The sequence below is a fragment of the Aythya marila genome (genome assembly GCF_965140915.1).
Source record: "Aythya marila genome assembly, chromosome: 3".
In the NCBI taxonomy this organism is placed as follows: Eukaryota; Metazoa; Chordata; class Aves; order Anseriformes; family Anatidae; genus Aythya; species Aythya marila.
Genome location: NC_139044.1, coordinates 67,559,690 through 67,584,171, shown reverse-complemented (window position 1 = coordinate 67,584,171; position 24,482 = coordinate 67,559,690). Strand labels below are relative to the sequence as shown.

The following is a 24,482-nucleotide window of genomic DNA, read 5'->3' as shown; positions in this document are numbered from 1 at the left end:
CTTCATTTATATGACTGTTCTCTAAAGTTTCTTAAACACTTCTCATCTTTAGAGTGCATTATGTATATAATACATGGACAGAAATTTTCTTCCTGAGCTAAGATTTACTTTGAATCAGTAATTTTTTTATTTTCTTTTTCAAGGACAGAATTTTGTCCTTGATCTTTCAGCAATGTTACTCACCTATGATCACCATACACTCATTTTCCCTAAGATATATAATTTCTATTAGTATAAACTTACAATAATTTCAAAGAAGAAAAAAAAAGAAAACAAAAAACTCAAAATATCCGAAAATAAGATACATGAAATATAGAAATAAAAAATTTGAATTTTAATACTGGTCTCAATAAGGAAATTCTAGTTTTATTTATAAAATATCAACAAAATGGCATCTTTTTCTTTCATTTGAATTAAATCACTTGTTTCAATACTGAAGACCAAGAGAAAACATTTTTATTTCTGAAGTGATTTTTTTTTCTGGCTTTTGCTTAGGCTTCTGTTCATAGATGCAACAGATTTTTAGTGTTTATACTCATTCACCCAAGACCAAAACAAATGTTAATTAAGAAAAAAAAATCAGAACCCTGTTTACATCAATGTAATCTGTATAAATCATTAGTTGCCAATACAAGTTCCAGCATAATTTAAAAGGTCCAGAATCTAACCATTCACGTATACTTTGCTCTGGAGTTCTCTGGGATTCACAAACTTATTTGGAATTTGTCTACTCTGTTATGTTTATCATATAAATTGGAACATGTACTTGAAATTTTAATATTTTGAAGAAGATAAATTACTGCTTTGAGACCAATTTAAACCATTATGACACGCAGATGATGAATATACTGTCATTTTCCCCCTTTTCTTTCCTAAAGACAATTGACTGTAGCAAATCTGTAAACTGAAATGATTTAATTAGCATCCAGGGACAGTTTAGTGGTATTTAATTAACAAAGAGACTATAAGTTATTTTAAGAAAATAACAAAAATAAATAAATAAAATATAAAAATAACCAACCTCTGGTTACATCCTGCCAGTTCTTTTATGGTAAATTCTAGTTAAAAGGAACATACTTTGCAGTTTAGATGGATCACAGGAAACAATACTTATCTTTAGACTAGCAAGAAAAATGTTCATGAGCCTGATTCCAATTTTTAGTCTGTACAACAGATGGACTACATGAAAAAAGTCTCATGAGAGTTAAGATGAAGGGAGAAACAAGTCATAGAAGGAAGCAGAACATAGCTATTATTTGAAGCAAAAAAGTCAGTACAGTAGTGTTCAAACACAAATTCACAGAAAAAGAAGACAACCTTTTTCTTCCCTGAAGAAACAGGCTCATCTACCAACTGCCACAATGTCCACGACCTAAGATAGCACCAAGACAGAAATCTTCATTATATTAATACCTTTGCATATTCTGTGATCATTTTTATTTTCATTACCTTATCCCAATTGTAACACTACTGAGACAAGATAGAATTAACCTTTCTAGCTTATTCATCTGTTTCATCCTATTTGTGGAGGCTCGACTCTTTCTCATTATGCTGTATTCAGCTGGATCTTTGCTCACTCTAGGGTTACTGATCATATCCCTTTAAATGCATCTCTGTCCCCATTTCAGCAGGACAGCACTTCCAGTTTCTCCTGTGCTTTCCAGCTTACCTCTCCTTCTCCTGCTTCAGGAGCAGGGCTGATCAGCACAAGACAATCCAATATTCTGACCAGACTGGACTCCACACATTAACTTTCTCTGGCTTATCCATTTCTGCATAATAAAGCTGGGAAGAGTTGAAAGAAGCACCTAGTTCATAACCCTAGGGTCCAATCTATGCATTAAAAGCGACTTGTTTATGGCTTTTCTTAAATTAGTAGCAAGACACACAGTGATTCCTCCACAGAGAATACAGGGAGAGTACTTTGACTAGGGAAACAAACAAACCAGTAATAAATGTTCTTTGTGGTAATCATTTAGATGTTCACTGTTGTAAAGGGAGCCTGGGATTCCAAATTTCTCTTTTATTTCAAATTGGGCTCTAACCACAGATTGTCATGCTCTATACTATCTTCATCCTGTTACAGTCACATAACTGGCTTTCCTTCATATAAGATTACATTTACAGCAGATGCATGCAGCAGGACACAATGGTGCTGTCAGAACAGTTGAAGTGTGCACTTGAATTATCAGTTTTCAGTGCATTCCTGAGAACGACACTAGAGTGTCATGGGCTTTTACTGATTGCAGTGTCAAATCACAGCTTTTCAGACAGCTTTTTCCAGTTGCTCAACAAATACTGAACGAATGAAGAACTTGTTTATCTTTCCTCAGAATGGACCTACAGTCTTCTAAGAACTTGGCGTGTGTGCAACTCCTAAGTCTTGACTTAATGTTATCTTGAGAAGAATCCAGATGTATGCATGCTTTCTACTTATATTTAAAGTACCATCTCTCCTTGTATACATATTTATAAAGTAATAATAGGAATACATAATGTAAATTTGACACACACACACACAAAATTAACAATTAGCAACAATGTCCAAATTTTACTGCTATAGCAAAATATGATTGTCTTGAACAGGGTCCTTTTGGGAACTGACCATTCAGAAGAAGAAAATCCATAACTCAAAAATTATCATAAAACAAGGCATGCATTATCACCCTAAACAGCATTTCCAAAGGAGAATAAACTGTGGGTGACTAAAAGACAAACAAAGGAGGTGAAAATATGATATCCATCTTATATTAAGAAATCACTGGCCAAATGAAAGAAACATATAAAGTTATAAATGATTTGCCTTCATTGTATTTGGTTTAATGAATTTGAAATTTATTCTTAATGGCGTAAGGAGTCTTAAAATACTTAGTTTCAGCCAAAACTATCATGTTCAGTTTCAGGCACAGGTTCACAACTCAGCTTCATCTTATCCCATGGCTGGAGTTAGTGTCTTCCTCAGATGAAGGAAGTACTTCCTTTCAAAAGGTTTCTTCCCTCCACACCACTCATCCTCCCCCCCCCCCCAAAAAAAAAACAAAACATTTAAACCATTTTGCAGCTGAACTATAAAAATATTTAAACTCTGCTTTAAGACTGACAGTTTCTCATAGCTAAGAGTTGTTTCCATAAGTACTTCAAAGGCGAATGGTGCTATGAACTTCCCAGCGGTGTGTCCTGTCTTTGAAATCTATGAGTTGTCCAAAGGGGATGCTACTAAAAAAAATAAAAAAGAAAAAAAAAAAAAAGAAAGAAACTGACAGTCTTAAAAAGTATAATTTAATTTTACTTACATCAATAGCCACAAAAAAAAAAAAAAACAAAAAAAACAGAAGATTATATTTTTATTTATTTTTTTCTGTCTCCTCAGAGTGCAATATATTTCAAGAAAAAAGACATAGCTGAGACTAATGTTATCAGCAGGTTATTGTTAACAGCAAGTATCTTAATATGAAGGGCCTGGAAACTCAAGAAAAAATATAAATATAAAGTGAATATTTTCAGGACATAATACTTTATGCTTATTTAAAATAAATAAATAAATAAATAAATTCCTAAAGTTCCTTATTCATTCTTAATCTCCACACACATATTTTTAAGAAAGATCTCATCCTCTTTTTTCTCTAATGTTTACAGTAGTCACTGGTAGATTAAGTAGATCACAGCAAACACAAGGAAAAAAAAGAAATTTCCATCTTCATTCCTATTTCTACTTATAAACTGACTTTGAAGCATTCTTTATAAGATCAGATAATTTAACAACATATCTCTTTCATAAAGCATGGACTTTAGAGAGCCCATTAAACAATAAATATTTAAATAATAAATAATAATAATATAATAATAAATAATAAAATAAGCTCGATATTTCTTGCCTTAAGTCTGTAAAAATAAACTTGAAATCAGAAGCTTGATTATGCTTTTGGTACCTTCAGCCAAGAAACTTTTAGAAAGGCAGCCTTTAAACTTCACTGACCTGCTTTTGTTTTTGTTTTCTTTAAAGGCATGAAGAAATAAATTGGTTAGTGCTTTATGCACTGCCATCTCTGACTGTTCCCTTCTCACTGTTTGCTAGATACACACACACCTTATTTGAACTTAAATAGGAAGCAGTCATCCTGTCCTTCTGTAACTGGTTTATCTAGCAGAGTTAGTCTCACTACATGTAGCCTTACCATGTAACACATATTGATGTTTCCTTAATTTCATTTTTGTATTTCAGATTTAGATAGATGGTAGTGTTACGTAACAAAAGTATCAACAATCTTCCAGCCCAATAAACTATGATAAGGGTTTGAGGCTCATTTTTTTCTTGTCAGTGTCAGTTCAACAAGCATGGAAGAAGTCTGTAACATTTCCAAGAAGATTAAATATATCTCATTTGTCTGGGTGGCTTCCTTGTGCCTTCCACTACTGGGAAATAAAAGCTCTTACCAGCTTTTAGTTCTGACCTCCACTAAATAAACCTCAAATCAGACTTACCTTTTTAAATTTGTTTTTAAAAAGATTTTTCAAATCAAATTCCATTTTCAGGGCAAAATAAATATTCTAAGGTGAATTTAAGGGAAAGGTAGTAAACTGGTATATTTCTGCTGGAAAATCAGGAGTTAATTTTTAACTCATATGAATTATCTGCAAAACAAGCCTCCAAACTTTGTTTTCAACTCATACCAGCCAAAAACAGAGCTCCTTCCGCAAATCTCTCTGAAAATGAAGATAATGAAATTCTAAACAAACATAGAATCTGATTTCTAACTTAGCTAATGCCAGAAGCAGCAATAGAATTTAACTGTTCTGTTTGACCAGGCATTCTAGTACGTCTTTCAAGTTAACGTATTTTTCTTCAAAATCTAAATTTTAAATAAAATAAAAAGACATAGCTGTTAGCAACTGCTAAAATACTGAGGTAAACAAAAATAGAACATGACTGATTTATTGAGAGCTGCAAGCCCAGACACACAGATTTCAGAAAATGAGGCATACTTTTGAGAATACTTACTCTAATGAATCCACATTTTGTTATACACATATATATACAAATATATTTTGTTATGCAAATATATATTTATTATACACTACCCTGCCAATGGAATTTCTTGTAGTTTAGATTAAGTATTCTTAAAATAAAGCTATAACTGTAGTGACACCACTCCTCCTTCTACTTGTATATGTGAGTATATCTGCATATACTCTAGTGCTTTAGCCTTACCAGTGCTGTCATCGTAAACAACAGTAACTGTCTTCCACTTGAAGAACTGCACAAGGTCAAGGATGGCACGGCTGAGTGAAGAGAAGTCTGGATAGAGACTGACATAGAAGGAGTCCTTGTTGTCTGACACCTGATGTTTCCAGCGGGTCTGGATATGTGGAACACCCAAAGCATTGCAGATGGATTGCACAGCATTAGCTGAGGAGCTATGAGATGGTCCAAAGATGGCAGCCACCCCAAGGGACAGCTGATCGCAGGCTAAAGAGGAGACAGAAGTCTGTCAATGATGAGAGGAAAGAAGGCAGTGTGCCAGAAGGTATTGCACAATTCATATTAAATAAAGGCTCTCCATGAAGTGAAACTGATATTCTTTCTATAATGCTTTTTTTTTTTTTTTTTTTTACACAGTTTTCAACTTCAGACTACATTTTCACACATTGTCTGTGAACTGATGAATAGCAACACTTCACATCTAAATAGTGCTCAGCTACATTTAGTAAACGCTTCTATGTCAGTGGAAGTCACAAAGGCCAGCAATTGTGCATCTTATAAAAAACACAGATGAGAAAAGAGATTTATGCTCAGCTGTATCTTCCATTTGGAAAAGGGCCGTGAGACAGTATTCTAGTCTAGGCTGTTTAAACGTTAACATCCTCCTCAATGCATCAATACTATTTCTATTGTGATCCTAATTACTTAGAAATTATGTATCTTAAGTGAATTCCAGTTAAGTGTCAAGCAAATGATGAACTACATTGAAATGAACATTTGAATTTCTGTATCTGAAAAGTATATATGTTGACTAGAAAAAGACCAACATTTTCCCTAAAAGAAAAATGCTATTTGCTAGTGTAAAAAATAAAAATCAAAAATAAGAAGAAAAAAAAAAAAATCAGTGTTCGTTCTTAAACACTGGAAATACTTTTTTGCTACACCTATATTAATAAACACAAAACCGGCCCTGAGAGTCACTGTCATGATAGTGCTGCATTACAGTGGGTTAGTGTTCATCTTTCCAATGTAGGGTGACCCCATATATCCTGTGCATTAGCAGTCTCTGGTCTATATTATTTCCCGTTGTATGCTCCAGCATTATCTTGCAGAACATGAGTTGACATATGCTAGAAAGAAGGCAGAAGAACTAGGCAGTACTGGAGACCAGTGCTTCAGCCCATGCCCTGATCCAGTTCAAATTGCCATTATAGAAATAACCTATATTCTGAGTGTGCAGTTCTGGAACACAACAGGTTCTGCCTTCTAAGAAAACAGCCTGTTTGTTAGAGAGAAGCAATGAAAAGTATTTCCATAATCTAATGTGGATGTGAGTATTTATATGAGGTTTGATTAATTAATATTGTTACACTACCATCAATGTTTCTGACAGCTGAGGAAAGAAGCAGTAGAAACAAATTTTGCTGCATTACTTTTTTCTCAGCAAAGCAAAATTAATTGTTTTAATTGTGCACGTCAATCCTTTTCAACATGACAAAAATACTGCTAAGTGTCTCAAATGCATTCCAGAAACTGTGCTGGCATACCTTTTTATTGTTGCAAAGTACCAGTGGTTTAAATGAACTTCTCATATACACACAGGATCTCCATTGCATTACTGAGTATCGGATCAGGGCCTAAATGACTAGCTTGATAAAAAAAACATTTATGCTAATATTGACCTTCCTAAGAGTAATCAACAAGCTTTATGCAAATGTCAGTAAATGGGATCACTAACAACAGCAATAGCTACCAGATGGCTTTTCAATGGGCTTTTTTTTTTCCCCCTCTGTTTCTGAGATTTGAATAATGCAATGCTTTCACACGTGATTTAATACGGCACTGGCTCTATCAGATGCATACCAATTTTTGTACTGCATTGAGAGATATTTTGTTTGCATTTACATTATTCTTCACTGAAATAGTATCTTGGAAATATCATCTTGCCTTCAGGTTGCTCTTTGGTATAGTACCTTTAAAAATCCATTAATATTTCATTTGTATTCAACTTCAAAAGTATGTGTTGCTAAGAGGTCTAAACAGGCTATTTTTGATGCAGTGCCTGCCTGCTCACTAATGGACATAATCATGAACCACAAAATGAGTCAAATGCTTAAACCTCATTGTTAAAACTCTGTGTTGGAGCCATCATAATAAAATGAACCATTTTATGTTAACCTTTAGCCTTTGGTTCCGAACTAAAGCACCTGTCAGCACAAATGTAGTTGGCTGTATTGTGAATTGATGAGGCAAAAAGCTATTAGCACTGGAAGATTACACAGATTTTGATACAGCCTAGTTACAAATAAAGACTTGCATTCTCATGCAAGATGCAAGTGGGAACAATGAATATATCCAATCTATTCAATATATCCAATCAATGACATTTTGTCATTCTAACTTGAACTATTCTATTCTATCAAGAATTAGCAACACAGTATTATGGCTGGAGCTTGGAGCCCTCAAGCCTTACCCCAAGTAAGGACTAGAAGTAGTGTTGTCATCTCCAGAAAGACTTATTCAATATATCCCAGAACAGATATCTCCACTCCTCACATCCTCCCTCAGGAATGAAGAGAAACTATGTCATTAAATTGCACTAGACAGAATGCACTGGAGTCAGGAAGCAGTTGAATTTGGGAGATGGGGAGGAAAAGAGAAAGGAGAGGCCAGAATTAAGGATCAACCCATTCATTCATTGTTGGCTGAGATAGAAGGAGTTCTCTCAGAACCTTCTTTAACCCATCATCCAAAACATTGAAATGACAACTCAAAAAATATGCATTAGAAGGCTAGTTCACCCTATTTCTCACAATCTCGTCTACAAAGAAGAGATAGACTTATAATGGTTAATTTGACTAATAAACAGGAAAAATAGGTTAGCAAGATTAACTCTGCATGTTGCAACAAAAAAAGGAAAAAAAATATTTCTCATTGTTTCTAGACTGATTTTAATCAGTATTATGTTTCACTTTAAAGTTGTACTTTATGCATATTTTGACACAGCAGCTTCTCCCAAGTAGCATTTCTAATGGAGCTATAAATGTTTTAATTCTACTTAGCACCAAAAATTCTGTATTGCATAAAGTCTTCACAGGTTATGACATGTTGTGGACTAGATCACTTGGTAGACTTAAGGTTGAAACCTGCCATAAGGTTGGCCTCTTATCCTTTTACCCTTATTTTCTTGTTAATTATAACATTCATATAAAACTGGCTCAACAATTTATTAAAAAAAAAAAAAAATGTTGTTAAAGAATATGTAATACAGTGCAAGAATCAGTCCTACTAAGTTCTGTCATCACATCTTTGTATTTTCACCTATAAAGTGCATACAGAATTTACTACATTTTGTACTTTCTAGAGCATGGCAATGATGGAGTACAACTTGCATGTGGCATCACAATGTTGTAGACTAGAATGTAAAGCAATCTCAAAACAATTTTTGTGAGAAGCAAAGATTTGAAAATTTTTATTTTATTTTTTTTAAATAAAATTGTTTATAGTTTGGAGAAAACTTCTGAACTGAGGTCTGGATGTTCACCTGGTAACAACATGGTAAAGAACAGACCTAATTTTTAAGCTTATATAAAATGTGTAATACTATAACTGCTTGCTCTCCTTTGAAAAACACAGCTGATTAAGTATGCAAGACATACATATGCTAAAGATATTAGCAGAGATGTAGTTTAAGTGATGAAATACTTAAAATGGAATTAGAACCCTGTTGAATATCTGGAAATGAAATTTTAGCCATGAAGTCATAAAAGTTGACATCTAGATTTGGAGCAGAAGGAGGGGGCTTTCTTTGTAGGCTTTCCTCTAAAGATGTTGGAAGCAGATGGAAACTTAAGATCCCAATTTTATTTACCTCATGGCCTCAGATTAAGTTTTGCTGGTAATATTGAAAACACTGTATCATACTCCCATCTATAAAATGTTCACTTCTGGTGTTAAGAAGTACTTTATGTTCAGGGAAAGCCTAACACAGGGATAACTCCTACACGGGTGAGGAAGTCACTGAAACATTACAGCTTATGCAATGCAGGTCAAGTAAAACACATTGACATTTGCACCTGTACAAAAGGGTTCTGTTACATGACTAACAATTCTGAAATAAGCCACTATAGGCCTAATGGCATATAGTCTTGATTATACCACTGAATAACTAGTTCTGTGGGCTGAACTTCCTTCCTCTTCCAAGCTCACTGGAAGTTGTGAGCAGCTGGCATTTTACAGGAAAAATCTGGTGGTAGTGTTTTCTAATTCCAGAGGAGTCGATCTCAAAAACATCCTCATCACAAAGCTCAAAAAAAAATAATAAAAAAAAAAAAAAGAAAAAAAAAGATGATTTGCAATTTTAAACATTTAAAGAAATAGCTTTTGTAAAGATTTCATATAAAGAAATAGTGGGAGAAAAGCTGACATATTAAGTTTTCAAATAGTTACCATTACAGTCTTCAAAAGGCAGTCTTTAAAACCTTTCTTTGATGTGAGGCACAACCTTGTACAATGTCATTGTATATGGTTTTATGGACAGACAATAAGTAGGTAAAGCAAGGGAGTCATCTGCTAAGTACAGTAATTAAATATGCAAAAGGTTACCTTTTTTGGATGCTTCAAAACTGTCATAGAGATTTATCTTTTGGGTGTCATATGTTAATGTGGTGTTTGGCAGAAGAGTTCTGTTTCTGTTGATTGTGTTCACAGCAAATCTGAAGGCTAATTCTTCTGCTCCCATTGGACCAGATTCCACACACTCAAAAATACCTCCTGGTAGTGAGGGAGACGAGAAAGGGAAAAAAAAAAAAAAAAAAGAAAAAAAAAAAAAAAAGAAAAAAAACACCTCTATTAAGTCAAAATAGCATACAGGAACATTTGTAATGATTGGTAGCTTAATAAGCCTGATACAATGCAACTAATGCAAAATATCTCATGATTTCAGTGAGGTTTGAATCAAACTATAAGCTAACAATATTTTAATATTTTAATCGTAAATATTTTAATCAAACTTACCTTAAGGAAAATGTTTTGTGCTGTTTTTTGTTTGGTTTTACAACATTTACTTTACTATTGGGAATAAAAGACAATATAAAATAACCACATTATTTAGAAGCAAAATAGAATAGGGATGAAGAATATGTAATTATTTTACATAGTTAAACTGGTTGCATAGTTAAAAAGGACTGAATTTACCGCTTCCAGATGTGCAAGGGCAAGATTTCTGGAGTCTTGTATTCTATTGTTCCTAGACTTACTATGCAGCTATAATGAACTGAAAATTCATTGGAAATGCAGTACAAGATATGCCTCTAAAATGCAGATGTATAGACATTTTAGCATGATTGTGTGCCTGAACTGATAAATATGTTGACCAGAGATTCAAATTTTCATCATCTGCACTGAGTTGCATGTATATGTTAGCCTCATTCTCAACAGAGGAATCAACTATACTCTACATAAAGCTCCATCACAAAGCAAAAGGATTGGCCAAGTGTACTGCCAGAGTAGGACATGCCCCAAATGACAGGAAATATCTAGAATGTTTCTGAGCAAGACTTCATCTTAAATGAACCAAACAAGATCATTGAACAGTGCCGTACTTCAGCCCTTCTCATTTTGTCATGAGACATCATTGTCCATGAAATGTATATTAACACCTGCTTTGGGATAACAATTTGTTCATGGGTCTGGAAAGGCCAAAGATAAGGTGACAGTAAAAGTAACCTAAAGATATGCCCTTACTATAGTGTCATGAAATGGCTCAGCAAAAAGATCAGCATCAGTATGGCCTCTTCTGTCCTCATGCTAACAGAATCTGTGAATAATAATGTGGAGGACAGACACTGATTATCATACAAGAACAAATCAGGCATTGCATCAGTGCAATAAATGTGTCATTCACTTTCTCTTAGTGTGTGCACATTTATTTTTGAAAGTAATCATGTTGCTACCTGGCTTTGTATTATCAAAAAAAAAAATCTTATTCAACACTATACTGCTTTCTCATCAGGACGTTCTCAGCATCTGAATGTACAGGAGCTGATTAAGACCGAACTTTGCAAACTACCTCAGTTAGTAAATAGTCTTGTTGGGCACCCAACTGGATAATCCATTTCTAAAGCAATGTGTATTTAGTTATTAACTCCTTCCCTTTCAGATATTATTAAACATAAAAAGGCTTTTCAGTTTTGCAAACCTTCTACTTCTTCCAGGCTGTTTCCCATTTCAGGAGGAAGTACAGGTGTTAACTTTTTTCCTGCAGATAAGCTCTTAAATTCCCAGGGAGAGCCCTAGAGACAGAGGCTTGGTTCATATTAACTTAAAAGCACAAGTACTAGCCAGTGAGATAAGACATGACAATTACTTAAATATTAGTAATCTAAAACTGAAAATGAGACATTGATGGAAGAGACAAGTGTAAGAAAAATATGGATATATCAGTAAATGATCCAGCCTGATTGAGCATATAAGATTATACATAATCAGTAGCCAACATTAACAATACTTCAGAAGCTAAAACAAAACTAACTTGGATGACATTCAGATAAATATAGGCCTAGTACTACTTTTTAAAACTGAAAAACTGACCATCTTTATTTAAACAATAATACAAAATTAACAGGAAAGGCAACCTACTTTTGAATCAAGTCCCACCTCTCTCTTTCTAATGATATCTGATGAACAAGATCTTGTGTGTTTTCTGCATCTAAACACTGTAAATCTGACTGTGACATACAGGAGAATTCTATTCTGATTTGGGAAAAAAAAAAAAATACTGCAAAAAGCTAAAAAATAATGAATGAATGCTAAATACAGATATTAACACAGAAGAAAAAAAAAAAAAAAGAAAAAAAAACAACATGTTTCTATGAATACAATGAGAATTAGGACAAATTTTGTAAACTTTCCTAGAGGTACCTGGAAAACAGTTATTCAAACGTTTATGAATAAATAAGTATCACACTGTTATTAAAAAAGATCATATCCTAAGTGAGAATGGATTCATAAGAAAAAACAAGCAATACAATGCATCTTTCTTCTACCTGCAATTTTTACAATAGAAGATTTTCTTCTTTAATTTCTATTTCTCTTAAACTCACTAAAATCTTCCTTCTTTATTTCTGTATTTTTCATTCTCCTCATCTCTTAAATTCTTGTGATGGGGAATTCCTTGTCAAAGATGCAGCCGTTATTCTCAGTATAAGAAAAATAAAAATGTGTTTTGGCCTCCCATATCTGTGTAATTCCTAATGGTAATGATAGTAAGACAACATTATGAAGATGTCAAAGTCTTCTTCTATCTCTTCCAAGTAGCAATAGCATGTATAATTTTCCATGTGCTCCATTCAGTGTTTTTTTTCCCTCAGTCACACATTTTCTGTCCCTGTGATAAACGTATCCCCTACAAAGCTGGCAACATATGGTCTGAGAAAATTTCCATTCCTAAGAAAACCAAAGGTAGGAAGAATAACCTGTTTTTGTTGTCCTATGATTAGGATATTTTCCTAGGAGGAAGGAAACCATAGCTTCTGTTTTCCTACTTCTGAATATTTTCATGTTTCATACCAGAGAAATGCTGAGTAAAAAAAAATAAGAATCCCAGAAGAATATAGATTAGACAACGTGTTTGTATTTTCTAACTTGCAAGATGTCAAACTTCTGCTGGTCTTCTTTCATTTCAGTTTTATGCTACTCCTGTAGCTGTCTGCTGAAGCTGGAGGGAGAGTAACATCCCATAATTAAATATTTTGTATGCTGAAAGTGGTAGGCTTATTGTAATTTTTACACTAAGAAGAGAATCAACAGGTTCTTAAATTGCACCATATCCTTCTAAAGTGCAAAATGTCTGAAAATGTCTGGTTCCTCCATATTGAATAGTAGCTGCTAGATTTGGTGAACTTCACTCAGGGCACCAGAATTTTTCCTTGAACTTCTTGAATGTAGTTTGCGATTGTGAACTTGCACAATAAGCAGAGTAGAAGCTTAGGCAGAGACATACCTACATTTTGAATTTCAGAACATAGTCATAAAACAGATCCTTACTGGATCTGTTTGGGAGCACTTTTAAGCATGTGTGGAAGTTTATGCTCCAGATATTTTAAGGATACTCAGCACATAAATGAGTTCAGGCATTTACAGGAATGGGAAGTTTTACAGGGTGCTTTCTCCATTGTTGCCTAAGGTGGAAGTAGAAATTCCATGGGTAACTTCAAACTGCCTTGTCCTTACTTTTATGTTGTTATATTTGTTCTGAATATGTAAGTAGTAGCAAGAAAAAAAAAAAAAAAAAAAAAAAAAAAAAAAACTACTGGAAGACAAGCCAGAAATTACACTAGATGTTTTTAATAAAATTGAAAGCACATGAATAAAAAGATTTGGCTTTGCACTTCAGCTGCACTCAATTGTAAAGGGATACTGGCTTCCCAAAGCTGTTATAGCAGACTGAATCATGCTGTTCCCTCCCAACAAGGGTTTTTCTCTGTTACCAATGTACCATTTCATTCAGGACATTAATAATCAAGCTGAGGAATGCACTGCATGCTCTCAGATAAGCACGCAGAACAGTCATATATCTTGCCATTGATACGTGAACAATCAGTCAAGCCAGTGCCTATCTCTGTCTAACAGCTTGAGAAAATATAGGTGTTGAGATTTGTCTTATTTTAACACCACATGCAGATCCATAATAGGCAGAAACACAAGTTCTTCTGAGAGATCAGCAGCACATCATAGACGAAACAGCTGATTTTTCTCTGCTACCTCACAATAAAGACAGAAAACTTTAAAGGAGTAGTAAAATCCCTATTTAATGCTTAGCTTGCTTTAATGGTCTCATATATGACGCCTTCGTTTACAGTGTTAATGATATGGCAATGCATCTCTGCCCTATAACAAAAAGGGTAGGAAATATGGCATCACGTAACTACAGCTCAATCTGTACCACATAAAATTTTATTGACTGTGTACAGTAGGTGACTACTCTATAGCTGAACATTTTTTCAGGTTTTTACTGTCATGATAGGCACTTTGCTAAAGCTCACAACATTCTGGTAGTGATTAACACCTGAAGAATCACCGTGATTAGGAATGTTTCAGACAGGACAATACAAGCCATATATGCGAAAGCGATTATAAGACGGTCTTTAAATACTGTATCAGTGATATTGATACTCTAACAATGACATCCAGGTTGATTCAGGTCTCCTATTAACCTTGATATACTACAACTGCTTTTACTGAACCTGAAATCAACTAGGGCTTTTCATTGCAGTTGTCAATACTGAGAAAATATTTACATGACCAAATTCATTTAACATGACCAATAAGGAAAAGCCAGTCATTGGTGTAATACTGATGTAGTAACTGTTTCTCCAAAAACAGTTGAAAAATGGAAAAAAGATACCAGTACCAGTTTATCAAAAAGCACAATTTATGTAATGCCCCGATTAGGATGAATAATGTAGGTGTCATTATTTTTCAAGGAAAAGGTAAATCTGTTTTTTTTTTTTCTTTTAATTTTACAAGTGAATACATGTATATATATATATATATATATATTCTGAGAATGCTCAAACGAAAAGCTCAGCATTTTCCACCAAAAACATCAAAAAAGAATTGACATTTTAGTTCACAAGCCATCTCTGCTTTCTCTGATTTTCAAATCATTTTTCCTCAAATCGAAAAACCCAGACACATATTTTGTCAAAAATTAACCCCCACTATTCCCTCCCCCCCCCCAAAAAAAAAACAAAAACAAAATAACAACAAAAAAATACATGTTGGTCCTGCTCATAACTACCTCGTTTCAGAAATATGGTAAGCACATGAATGATTCAGCTTTCCATTTCTGTTGCACAAAAATGTCGTAGTTTTTTTTTCCCCTCTTAAACATTCCACATTGGTGGTCAGTCTTGAGTGTTTTACATTGTTACCTACTTTAAATTATCAAGCAAACAAGCAACACTCAAACAAATTTCAAAAGTGTCCAAGTGGAACTATAAAAAAAAAAAAATCAAGCCTGGCTGATATTGAATCAAAAAATTTCTCCTTTGTTTCTAATACAGTTCCAAGTTTGCTCCAGTAGAAAAGAGTGCTATTTAATTACAGTGGCTATGGACTATTTTGCAGTCCATGTCTTCAGAAAAAATTAAACATTTAAAGTGCACACTGGAACAGGCTCCCCAGGGAAGTGGTCACTGCACCGAGCCTGTCTGAATTTAAGAAGAGATTGGACTGTGAACTTAGGCACATGGTCTGAACTTTTGGGTAGACCTGTGCGGTGTCAAGAGTTGGACTTGATGATCCTTAAGGGTCCCTTCCAACTCAGGATATTCTATGATTCTATGATTCTAAATATATAACAGAAAGCCACACTACCTCAGGTCATGCTCTGACATATCAATTGAAATGAAGCTTATTGACTACTTTGATTTTCTGAATCTAAAAGAAATCTTTTCCAATATCACTGAAATATATTGAAATATGAAACCATATACACAGCTATAAAACTTCCATGGTATAGCACTCTCAGGATACACTAATTTTCAAATGTGAAATCATGAGAGAGAAATTTAAACCTGAACTTATTCCAATACTACATTGTTGACATTAACAAAGTTATGGAAACAATAGTGTTAATCATAACTTTTATTTTAATTGTGATCTCAAAGTAAGATGAAGTTTCATTTTTTTCTAATACCAAAATTACTTGATAAAGATCTTGCATATACACACATTAGTATTTAATAGCTATAATTTTTAACATTATAGCCATTTTATTGTTACCATGAACCAATTTGCTCATCTTTAGCAGTAGCTGTGAAGATAAACTCTTTATTAACACATTATTAATACAAATGTAATATCAGTCACATTGTCATGAACATTTTTTTATTATTTTATACTACAGTAATCTTTAAAATATAAAAATGCAAACCCATATCTTGAGTACTTAGGAGGCGACCAAGTGCGTGGAAAATATTTTACTTTTAAAAATAATTTATCTTGCCCTATAAGATTTTTTTTCCCATCATTTTAGTTTTAAAAAATAAAGGATGTTTAAATGATGCAAGTCAATGTATGAGGAGTTATATAGGAGTGTAATTATTGTATTTCTTCATCCACGCCTCAGATCAATACTTTGAGCATAAGATAGCTATGTTCCCCAAATGTAACCTTAATTTGCAAATAAGAAATCTATTATTCTGACTCTTTCTTGGTTCAGAAAATGTGAAGTATCAGAAATTGTTTAATTAACTGGAAGGATGAGAGATAGGAGAATAGGTATCTGTGGAAAAGGTATCTGTGAAGAACTTATTTCTAAAAAAGGTTTTTGATATAATCAAACAAGTCTATCAAGCATTGCACCATTAAAATATGCTTGTGTCTGCTCTCTGTATTTTGAAATTGGACATTTGGTAATCAAAGCCAAGGATCATGTAGAGGAAGAAAAAGACAAAAGCATATTCAGAGAGTTCAATAGATGCTACTAAAAGTGAATGGTTTTGCAAGTATGAAGTGATGACAGCTCCCCAAATACAGCCATAGCCAACAGACACTGAAGAGCTTCAACTGAAAGACCCAATATCACTGACATGGTGTGGATGGTACCAAAAGAGGTACCAAAAGAGGTTAGGTGCTGAGCTACACTGACTGATCAGGGTTGCTGGCTAAAGGCATTTTTGCCATAATCAAATGTGCTGTACTGATTATTCTGTTTCAAATCCCATCATGGATTGGAGAGCTACAGAGACCTTCATAAACATTGCCAGCTTTGATGTGTGGTTGCAGAATAAAATTATATCTTAGCCACTTATTTCCCTCAGGAACAAAATTTTGAAAAACCATTTCCATGTAATCCATTAAAAGCAAATTAAAATTTTTCTTTTTTACAATATTTTCTATAAAACAACATTTTGTTTTATATAGAGAGAGTTTTAGAATATACCAATGTGAATCTGTACAAGACCATGTTTTATTGTTCCTTTTCAAAATTATATTGAAACCCTTCTGAATCTCACAACAGGGAAAAGATTAAAAGGATCAACTGACATGGAAAACTGCTTATTTAAGTGCTTTTTACATGGATAAACCATGCTGGAAAAGACAATACACTTCAGGAAAAGACAATACCCTTATCCATAGATATGATTTGGAGGTCGGAAGGAGCACCCGAAATTGCTAGGGTTTATTTTCATTGCCACTGATTTTCTGTGTAAACTTGGATAAGAAACTTATCTGAAAAATAAATTATCTCATCTAATACAGATGAACCAAACACCTCAACATTGCAATGGAGACACAGGTATTGGAAAATCAGTAACATTTTGAAATGAGACATAATTTACTTCAAAGGTGGAATCAATATATGAAGACATGATCAGAGAATCCTTCAAATCTTGCAACATAAATACATAGGTATATCAATATTTAGTATCTAAGTTATCTTTTGGTCTATATTTTTAGTAGCACTGCATGAAACTGAAAGTTTTAAGATATGTTTCTCCAAAAAGATTTGAAATATCCACAGATTTAAAACAGAATATTTTCTGATAGTACAATATATGAGGGGGAAAATATCCAGTCAATATTAGGTTTATCCTGCTCATTAAATGTTAAATTCAATCGAAATCAAATCAAATTCAATCAAAACAGAAAGATTTTACTTTGTTTTTCTTAAATGTAAGAAAATAATAATACATGTAAACTCAGATCTCATTTGAAATAAAGCTTCTTTATCTAATACAACTGGTGAAAAAGATTTTTAACAGTGAGTATGTAGTAAATTCAAATGACTATAGGTATATTTAAAATTACATTATAAATGTAATTTGATGCATTCCAACACCTTTAAGTCAGATGTGACAAACAACATATGTCCGAATCTTTCCTTTCATCAGCACAGTTGACAAATTTACTTTGAAAATCATAAATAAAATGATATTTAAAAATTAATATTACTAGACTGGATGTGCAGCATGCATACAAAACACTGCTTCTGATAGCTTCTCTTTATAAATACTACTCTTTCAAGAATACCAACAGAGCATGACTACATATGACATGCAAAATAAGAACATCTGTACACATTTATACAATGTTAAAATGTACTGTCCATGAGTGTTTTTCTTCTTTCACTTTAAGGATATTCATTAGCTTTTTCTGACACACTAAACAATTTATTTCACAATATACTCAATAATTTGAATGCAATCATCATATTCGCCTAATATTTAATCTCTCATGACTAGCAGTAACAAAAGGAAACAAACACTAAATGCAATGTGACTACAAAAATGGACTCAGGAGATTTTTCTAAAATGAACTTTCCAATACTTTGGCTAATAAAATGTTTGAAACTGTCTTAAAACACTACACTTTTGCTTTTTTCCAATATTCTCTAAAAAAGAGGAAGCCAACACTCAGACAAAAAGCTTTTCAGTCTCCATGAAGAAAATATTTTTCCTCCAAAACTTTATTAAGGAAGATAATATACCAACTAAAATTCTTAGATTTTACAGAAGTACTTTCATAGGAATTAATGTAGAAACCTTATGTCTTTTCATAAGCTATTTACTGGATAGTTACAATCTTCAAACTTCCCTGCTTATATTATATTAAGAGATTAGTCTTAACATGTGTGAATCACAGACCACTTAATTGTATTCTTTCTAGAATAAAATATATCAAAATACTAAACCATAAAATCAAAATACTAATCATAAAATATATCAAAACACTGACAAAACCTAACTTACCCATCAAAACCATAAATAAAATGCTACCAGTATTACATTAGGCTAAGGTGTTTTGTTTTTTCTTTCCTCACAAGAATGCTATTTACTCATTTTCTAAAATATTGTTTTGTATCTGAGATTATATTTGAGAAGTCAGACTGTATACAGTGTAACCCAAAGAAAGTTTTATCTGAGTTTTCATCTTCTTTAAAAATAAAAGCGATTCACTCATGAGGAATAAGACATTTAAAAAGTAGATGTCTTTTGAACTTAACTCCTCCAAGTAGGGCTATTTAGTACTAATCCCCATGCAAACACTGGAGCAAAAAACATCTTCCTTTTCTTTTTCCTTTACTTTTTTATTTTTAATAGGTTAAAGAGTCAGGAGAAGGAACCCAGTGTGTGAACCCATTGCAATTCTTCAGGCAGGACTTAGAAAAGATGCACACCTAATTTCTCCAAAGCAATTCACAGAACCCATGGTTTAACAGTCATCAGGAATCACTTGACAATTCCTTTGAGAACTAAAAGGCTTTCCAGGAATTGTAGGTATACAAGCATGTAGAGAAATACTGTGCTATATGAAGCTCATGCTACAATCCTTTGGCATTTAAAGATGAATCGGAAAAGTGCCTAAAAACTAAAATCAAAAGGCTCTTAACTTGTGGAAGTTCAAACTACAATGACACCTTCATTCCACTTGTGATAGTATGTTAATTAACATTTCTCAAATAAACAACAAAGTGCTTACCAATAAAGTAGAAAACTGAGGTTCCATTATCTACTGAACTCTAAGCCCATATCTTTCACTGTTAGGACAATGCCCCAGCCATCAGGAAATACTATGACATACATCACAATTTTCAACCTTGAATCATATGTGGAAGAATTTTCAGTCTACAAGATCCAGAAAACACAAGCAATCTTGAAGATATCACATAGGTACTCTGCTAGGAGTGACATAAGAGACAGACTATGAATTTGTTTTATATCCAATGGCTGTCATGTAGAAACTGCTTAAATAGAAGAGAAAGTCAGGGTCAGAACTCATGTTTTCTTCCCAGACATGGGAAGATAACTTTACTTCATAAGCCAGTACCTTACAACTTGCTTCCTAAGATTCATCCTAAGAATGAATTCTAAGATTCATTCCACAATGCTAGTGTACTTCATGGGATCAGTGTGTTATACAGTCCGTTTGAATTCCATTTGCTTTATCTGGTCAAATAATTCCTAATCCACAGTCAGCATCAAGTATTGTCATGTCTTAGTCAGGAGTCCCTTAAGAGTCAATTCCGAGTTTTCCAGATAACTTTGGCATTGCCCACCATATAATTTAAAAGCAACAAAGCAAACACTATAGAATCTAGCAATCTCCTCCCCCACTTCCATCCCCCCTCACCACCCCCCCAATAAAAGAAACCTATATGAATCTTCAATTTATGCAACTTCCAATTCCTCTTTCCAAAAATATCAGGGAACAAAAACCTTATTGAATTTGTTTGCTTAAGTTTAAAATTACAATGACATTTCATAAAATTTCTTTCTTAAAATAAGCCATAATAGCACTGTCATTACCATGGCTTTGGGCATTAAAAAAAAAAAAAAAAAAAAAAAAAAAGGCAGTAAAAGGCTGTTTGGAGTCACAGAAGCACATAAACACTAAAATTTGGATCCTGGAAATGAATGCACAAAAGTGTCTGAACCAAGACTTGCTGAATGGCTTGAGATCTGTTAAAGTAAATGAAATTTGGGGCATCTGGATCCCTGTGCAGAAACTTCTCCAAAAGTAAAATGTATAAGCGATCATCACTAGCTTCACCATGGTTTTTTAAATTTAAATGCTTAATATTTAAATGTTCAGGAGTTTATACATATTTAAGTTATTTAAATAAGTTTAGAACCTGCTTTTTCCTTCTTTTCTTCCTTTTCTCAAGATTTTCACAGACAATCTTTCAGAAACCCAAAACAATTTTTATGAAGTGTATTATGTAATCTAAAAAAGGAGAGAAGAAAACAAAAAAGGACATACCTAACCTGTTAATATATAACAGAAGGGATGCAGCTTCTCAAATATTATTCTACAGATAAAAACTGTATTGCACTGTTCACTATAACCAGAAGAATTTCTTTTGTAATTAAGAACTCTTAAAATATATATTTGCAATCTTTGTACTACCGAAATGGTGTTTAGAATACCATTATGGAGAAAGGTGCAATTGTCTATGTGAAGTACCCATATTGCTCATATTTAGTGAACTACTTTTCTTTCCACAGACATTTCAAACTAAAAGGAGAATTATGGTATATTTGCTATGCATAGGCAGTGACTTTCAAAGAATCAAGAAAAACTTGTTTCTTAATGGAAAAGGTAGAACTTTACAAGTGCTCTTCAGTGACCTCTGAATAAGCAGAAGCAGGAACTGGTAAATCCACTTGTTTAGCAGGGACTGGAAACAGTGTGGCTTGTTTTCGAAGGGCTGCATATAGAGGTTATGAAATAAAGTTCTCTTCTTCATGATATCCTAAGGTGAAAAAAGCATTCAGTAATTTATATTTCATGAAAATTTTTAAAAAATTTTCATTTATGACATGGAGTTTTTACTTCCATGATATAATGCATAACTGGAACAGTTTACTGCTTCCACGTTGTCTTTAAGGTTAACAGGAGATAGCTTTTCCTCACTACTGCTTGGAGCATTTCATCTTCTCAAAATGTTTCCTGATTACTACAATGAAACAGTTTGAAATCATTGACACAAAAATGCAGTGAAACAGCAGAAAAACTTAAAATAGCCATAAAAAAATTAAAAATCAATTTTCAAAGTCAAACTGATGAAAGTTTTGAATGTGACAAATAAATGTTTTTAAGAATTACATCCGATAACATTTCACTTCAATATTTGTGTTTCCAAGAAGGTTTAAATAAGAGTGTTTCTTAGAAGGTAAGTCATTATGTTTTCTTCTTAGTAACAAATTCACCAAAATCACTTTTGCCATACATATCACTACCCTCACTAAAATATGGTATGTGCTACTACAGGATCTTGACTTAAGTACTTAGGAAAAAAATTCTGACGACTACAGTGTGTTATTGAATAATATTTGGAAAATATTCTTTACTTTTTCTGCCTCTAATGTACCAGCTGTTTGGATTGCACAGTACTGGTGTTTCTGTAGCCTCTCAATTACTTCCTTTTTGAATCTTCAACCAGAAGGAGAAAAAAGAAAAAAAAAAAAAAAAAAAAGTGAGTACAGAAACAAGGAAATAGTATGAGCAAACAAGTAATACATGCTGCTGATAAAAATTCCAAGTAACAAGAAAGTAATGGTTCTTTAACGAGACTGTCAAGTGCTAATGTGGATAAAAAACAAAATCAAATAAAATTAAAACCAACCAAACAAAAAGCAAAATCATTTTTATTCAAAAGCTGAGTTATTAGGTGCATCAGCTCCTAGAATGAGCAAATTTATATATAAAGCTTTAAAAATTTATATTCAGATTCCTTGAGCTCATATGTCACACCAATACATAAAGTCACATCAAGTACATAAGGTAACTTGAGATAAATTATGAATTTCAATGCAACTTACACATACTGTAGAGGCATGACTTATACTTTATGACATATGCGCAGAAATTAAAACATTGTTCTCCAAATAAATAAATGAAATGTACTGTATCGACTCTATAAATAACAAGAAATAATTCTAAAATTTAAAGCTTCTTGAAAGCTTTCTCTTGCTATTTATCTTCTAAATATTACACAAGATATACATATTATGCTACAGATTCATAATACTTCTAAAGACACTCAATTAGTATGATAAATATCAATAAAATTAGTATGATAAATGTCAATAAAAACACATTAATACATATTAAAGTTGAGAGTTTCAGAAACTAATAATTTAAGGCAGATTCACGTGGAGAACAGATTCTAGTGGGATCTTGAAATACACAAGAAAAAACGTTTCATGAGGCATAAGACGTTTCAGTATGACACATCTCAGAGATACTGATTCACTTCTCCAGTGACAAAACCAATGGTGTTTAATGAAATATTACCAGAGGTGCTGGGCAGAAAGTGTAGAGAAGCAGAAGGTAAAAACTTTTGATCTGAAGAACAGAGATACTGAACATTTTACATTCCTCTCTCATTTGCAGAACATTTGACTTTTTTTTTTCTCCTTAGTTATTAACTTATCTTTTCCATGACAGGGAAGGTGTTTATATTCTTTGTGACTAAAATGCGATCCAGATGTACATATGATACTTGCACAGTATATATATACTTTCACTCTGTTCCCATTTCTATACCAGAAATCAGCACTAACTTTATCAAGAGTTTGGGTTTAGATTGATCTCCAGCTACATAGATATCTTGTTGTATTGAGTCAAAACAGTAAAACATTGTTAGCTCATGTGATAATTATCCCCTAAGAAGTTGTTCACTAATTTCATAATTAAGTTTTAATTACTGAATTAGAAGCCGCTTAGGAAAAATTGAAAACTTGTTTTGGCAGGAAAGTAGGAGCATCCTACTTATACAAATCCTATTTATGGAATAAATATTAACTCATATAAATCAACACCTACTTCTTATCATCTCCTCTTATATAATTTTCTAGAACATGGCCAAGCTTTTCCAGACAGAAACATCTTTATACCAGAATACAAAGTCTTGTTTAGTATGACCACAGTATTAACTTTACTTTTTATTTATTTATAAGAGTATACTTAAAATATATATGTATTTGAAATGTTTTTAACTCTTTTTTTCCATTGTGAAGTCCCATCTGTAACAACAGAGGTCTAGACAGTTAAAATACTCCATGCTTTTATTCTACCATACTTGGTTTAAGAAAGCATTTTTCATCCTGTATGATAAGCTTCTTCTCCTGTTCAGGACTTTTGGTTGTTTTTTTTTGTTTGTTTGTTTGTTTGTTTGTTTCAACCTCAGAAATATAGACTTTTTTTCTTTTTCAAAAGGAAAACAATGTTCCATGGACCACATATACAATATAAACTAATTTCTCAAGAATTATGTATCTTAAAACTGGATTTGTCAGTTTCCAACAAAAACAGTCTCTTAATTGAAGGCCATTTTGCTTTAGATATATAAATGGGCTACCTAACTACCTTTTTCACAAAACTTACTTTTGCAACCCCTGTTTTCAGGTATTCCAGAAAGGAATCGTAGTTAGAAGTGGGTAAGGTATTGACAATATTATTGTAACTACTTCGATTTGGAAAACAGTCTAAATAAATATCACACGTTAAAAAAAAAAAAAAAAAAAAAAAAAAAAAAAAAAACCTGCAAGTGAACAGTGAAATATAGAAAATATTTCTATGACAATGACAATATCTTGCATGCTGCATCTCTTTTAAACCCACTTTGGGGACAGATGAATAGATTAAAATTAAAGATTAAGACACCTATATTTAAAATCCCATAGATACGCTTGGAGTCCAAGTTCCTGCTGTATTCTGTGGATCTTGGAGTACAATTTAGCTCACCTGAGCACAGTCATCTAGGACT

General features: G+C 33.0%; 1 protein-coding gene across 1 annotated transcript in view; it reads right to left on the bottom strand.

Annotated features, from left to right (window-relative positions):
• GRIK2 (glutamate ionotropic receptor kainate type subunit 2) overlaps positions 1 to 24,482 on the bottom strand; it is a gene marked incomplete at its 5' end in the record, with an annotated part of 393,079 nt that overhangs the window by 254,052 nt on the left and 114,545 nt on the right. The window contains 2 exons of the mRNA XM_082757228.1: positions 5,210 to 5,467; positions 9,806 to 9,973. Of these exons, the coding sequence (XP_082613354.1) occupies positions 5,210 to 5,467; positions 9,806 to 9,973 (426 nt within the window). The remainder of the gene's footprint in view (positions 1 to 5,209; positions 5,468 to 9,805; positions 9,974 to 24,482) is intronic.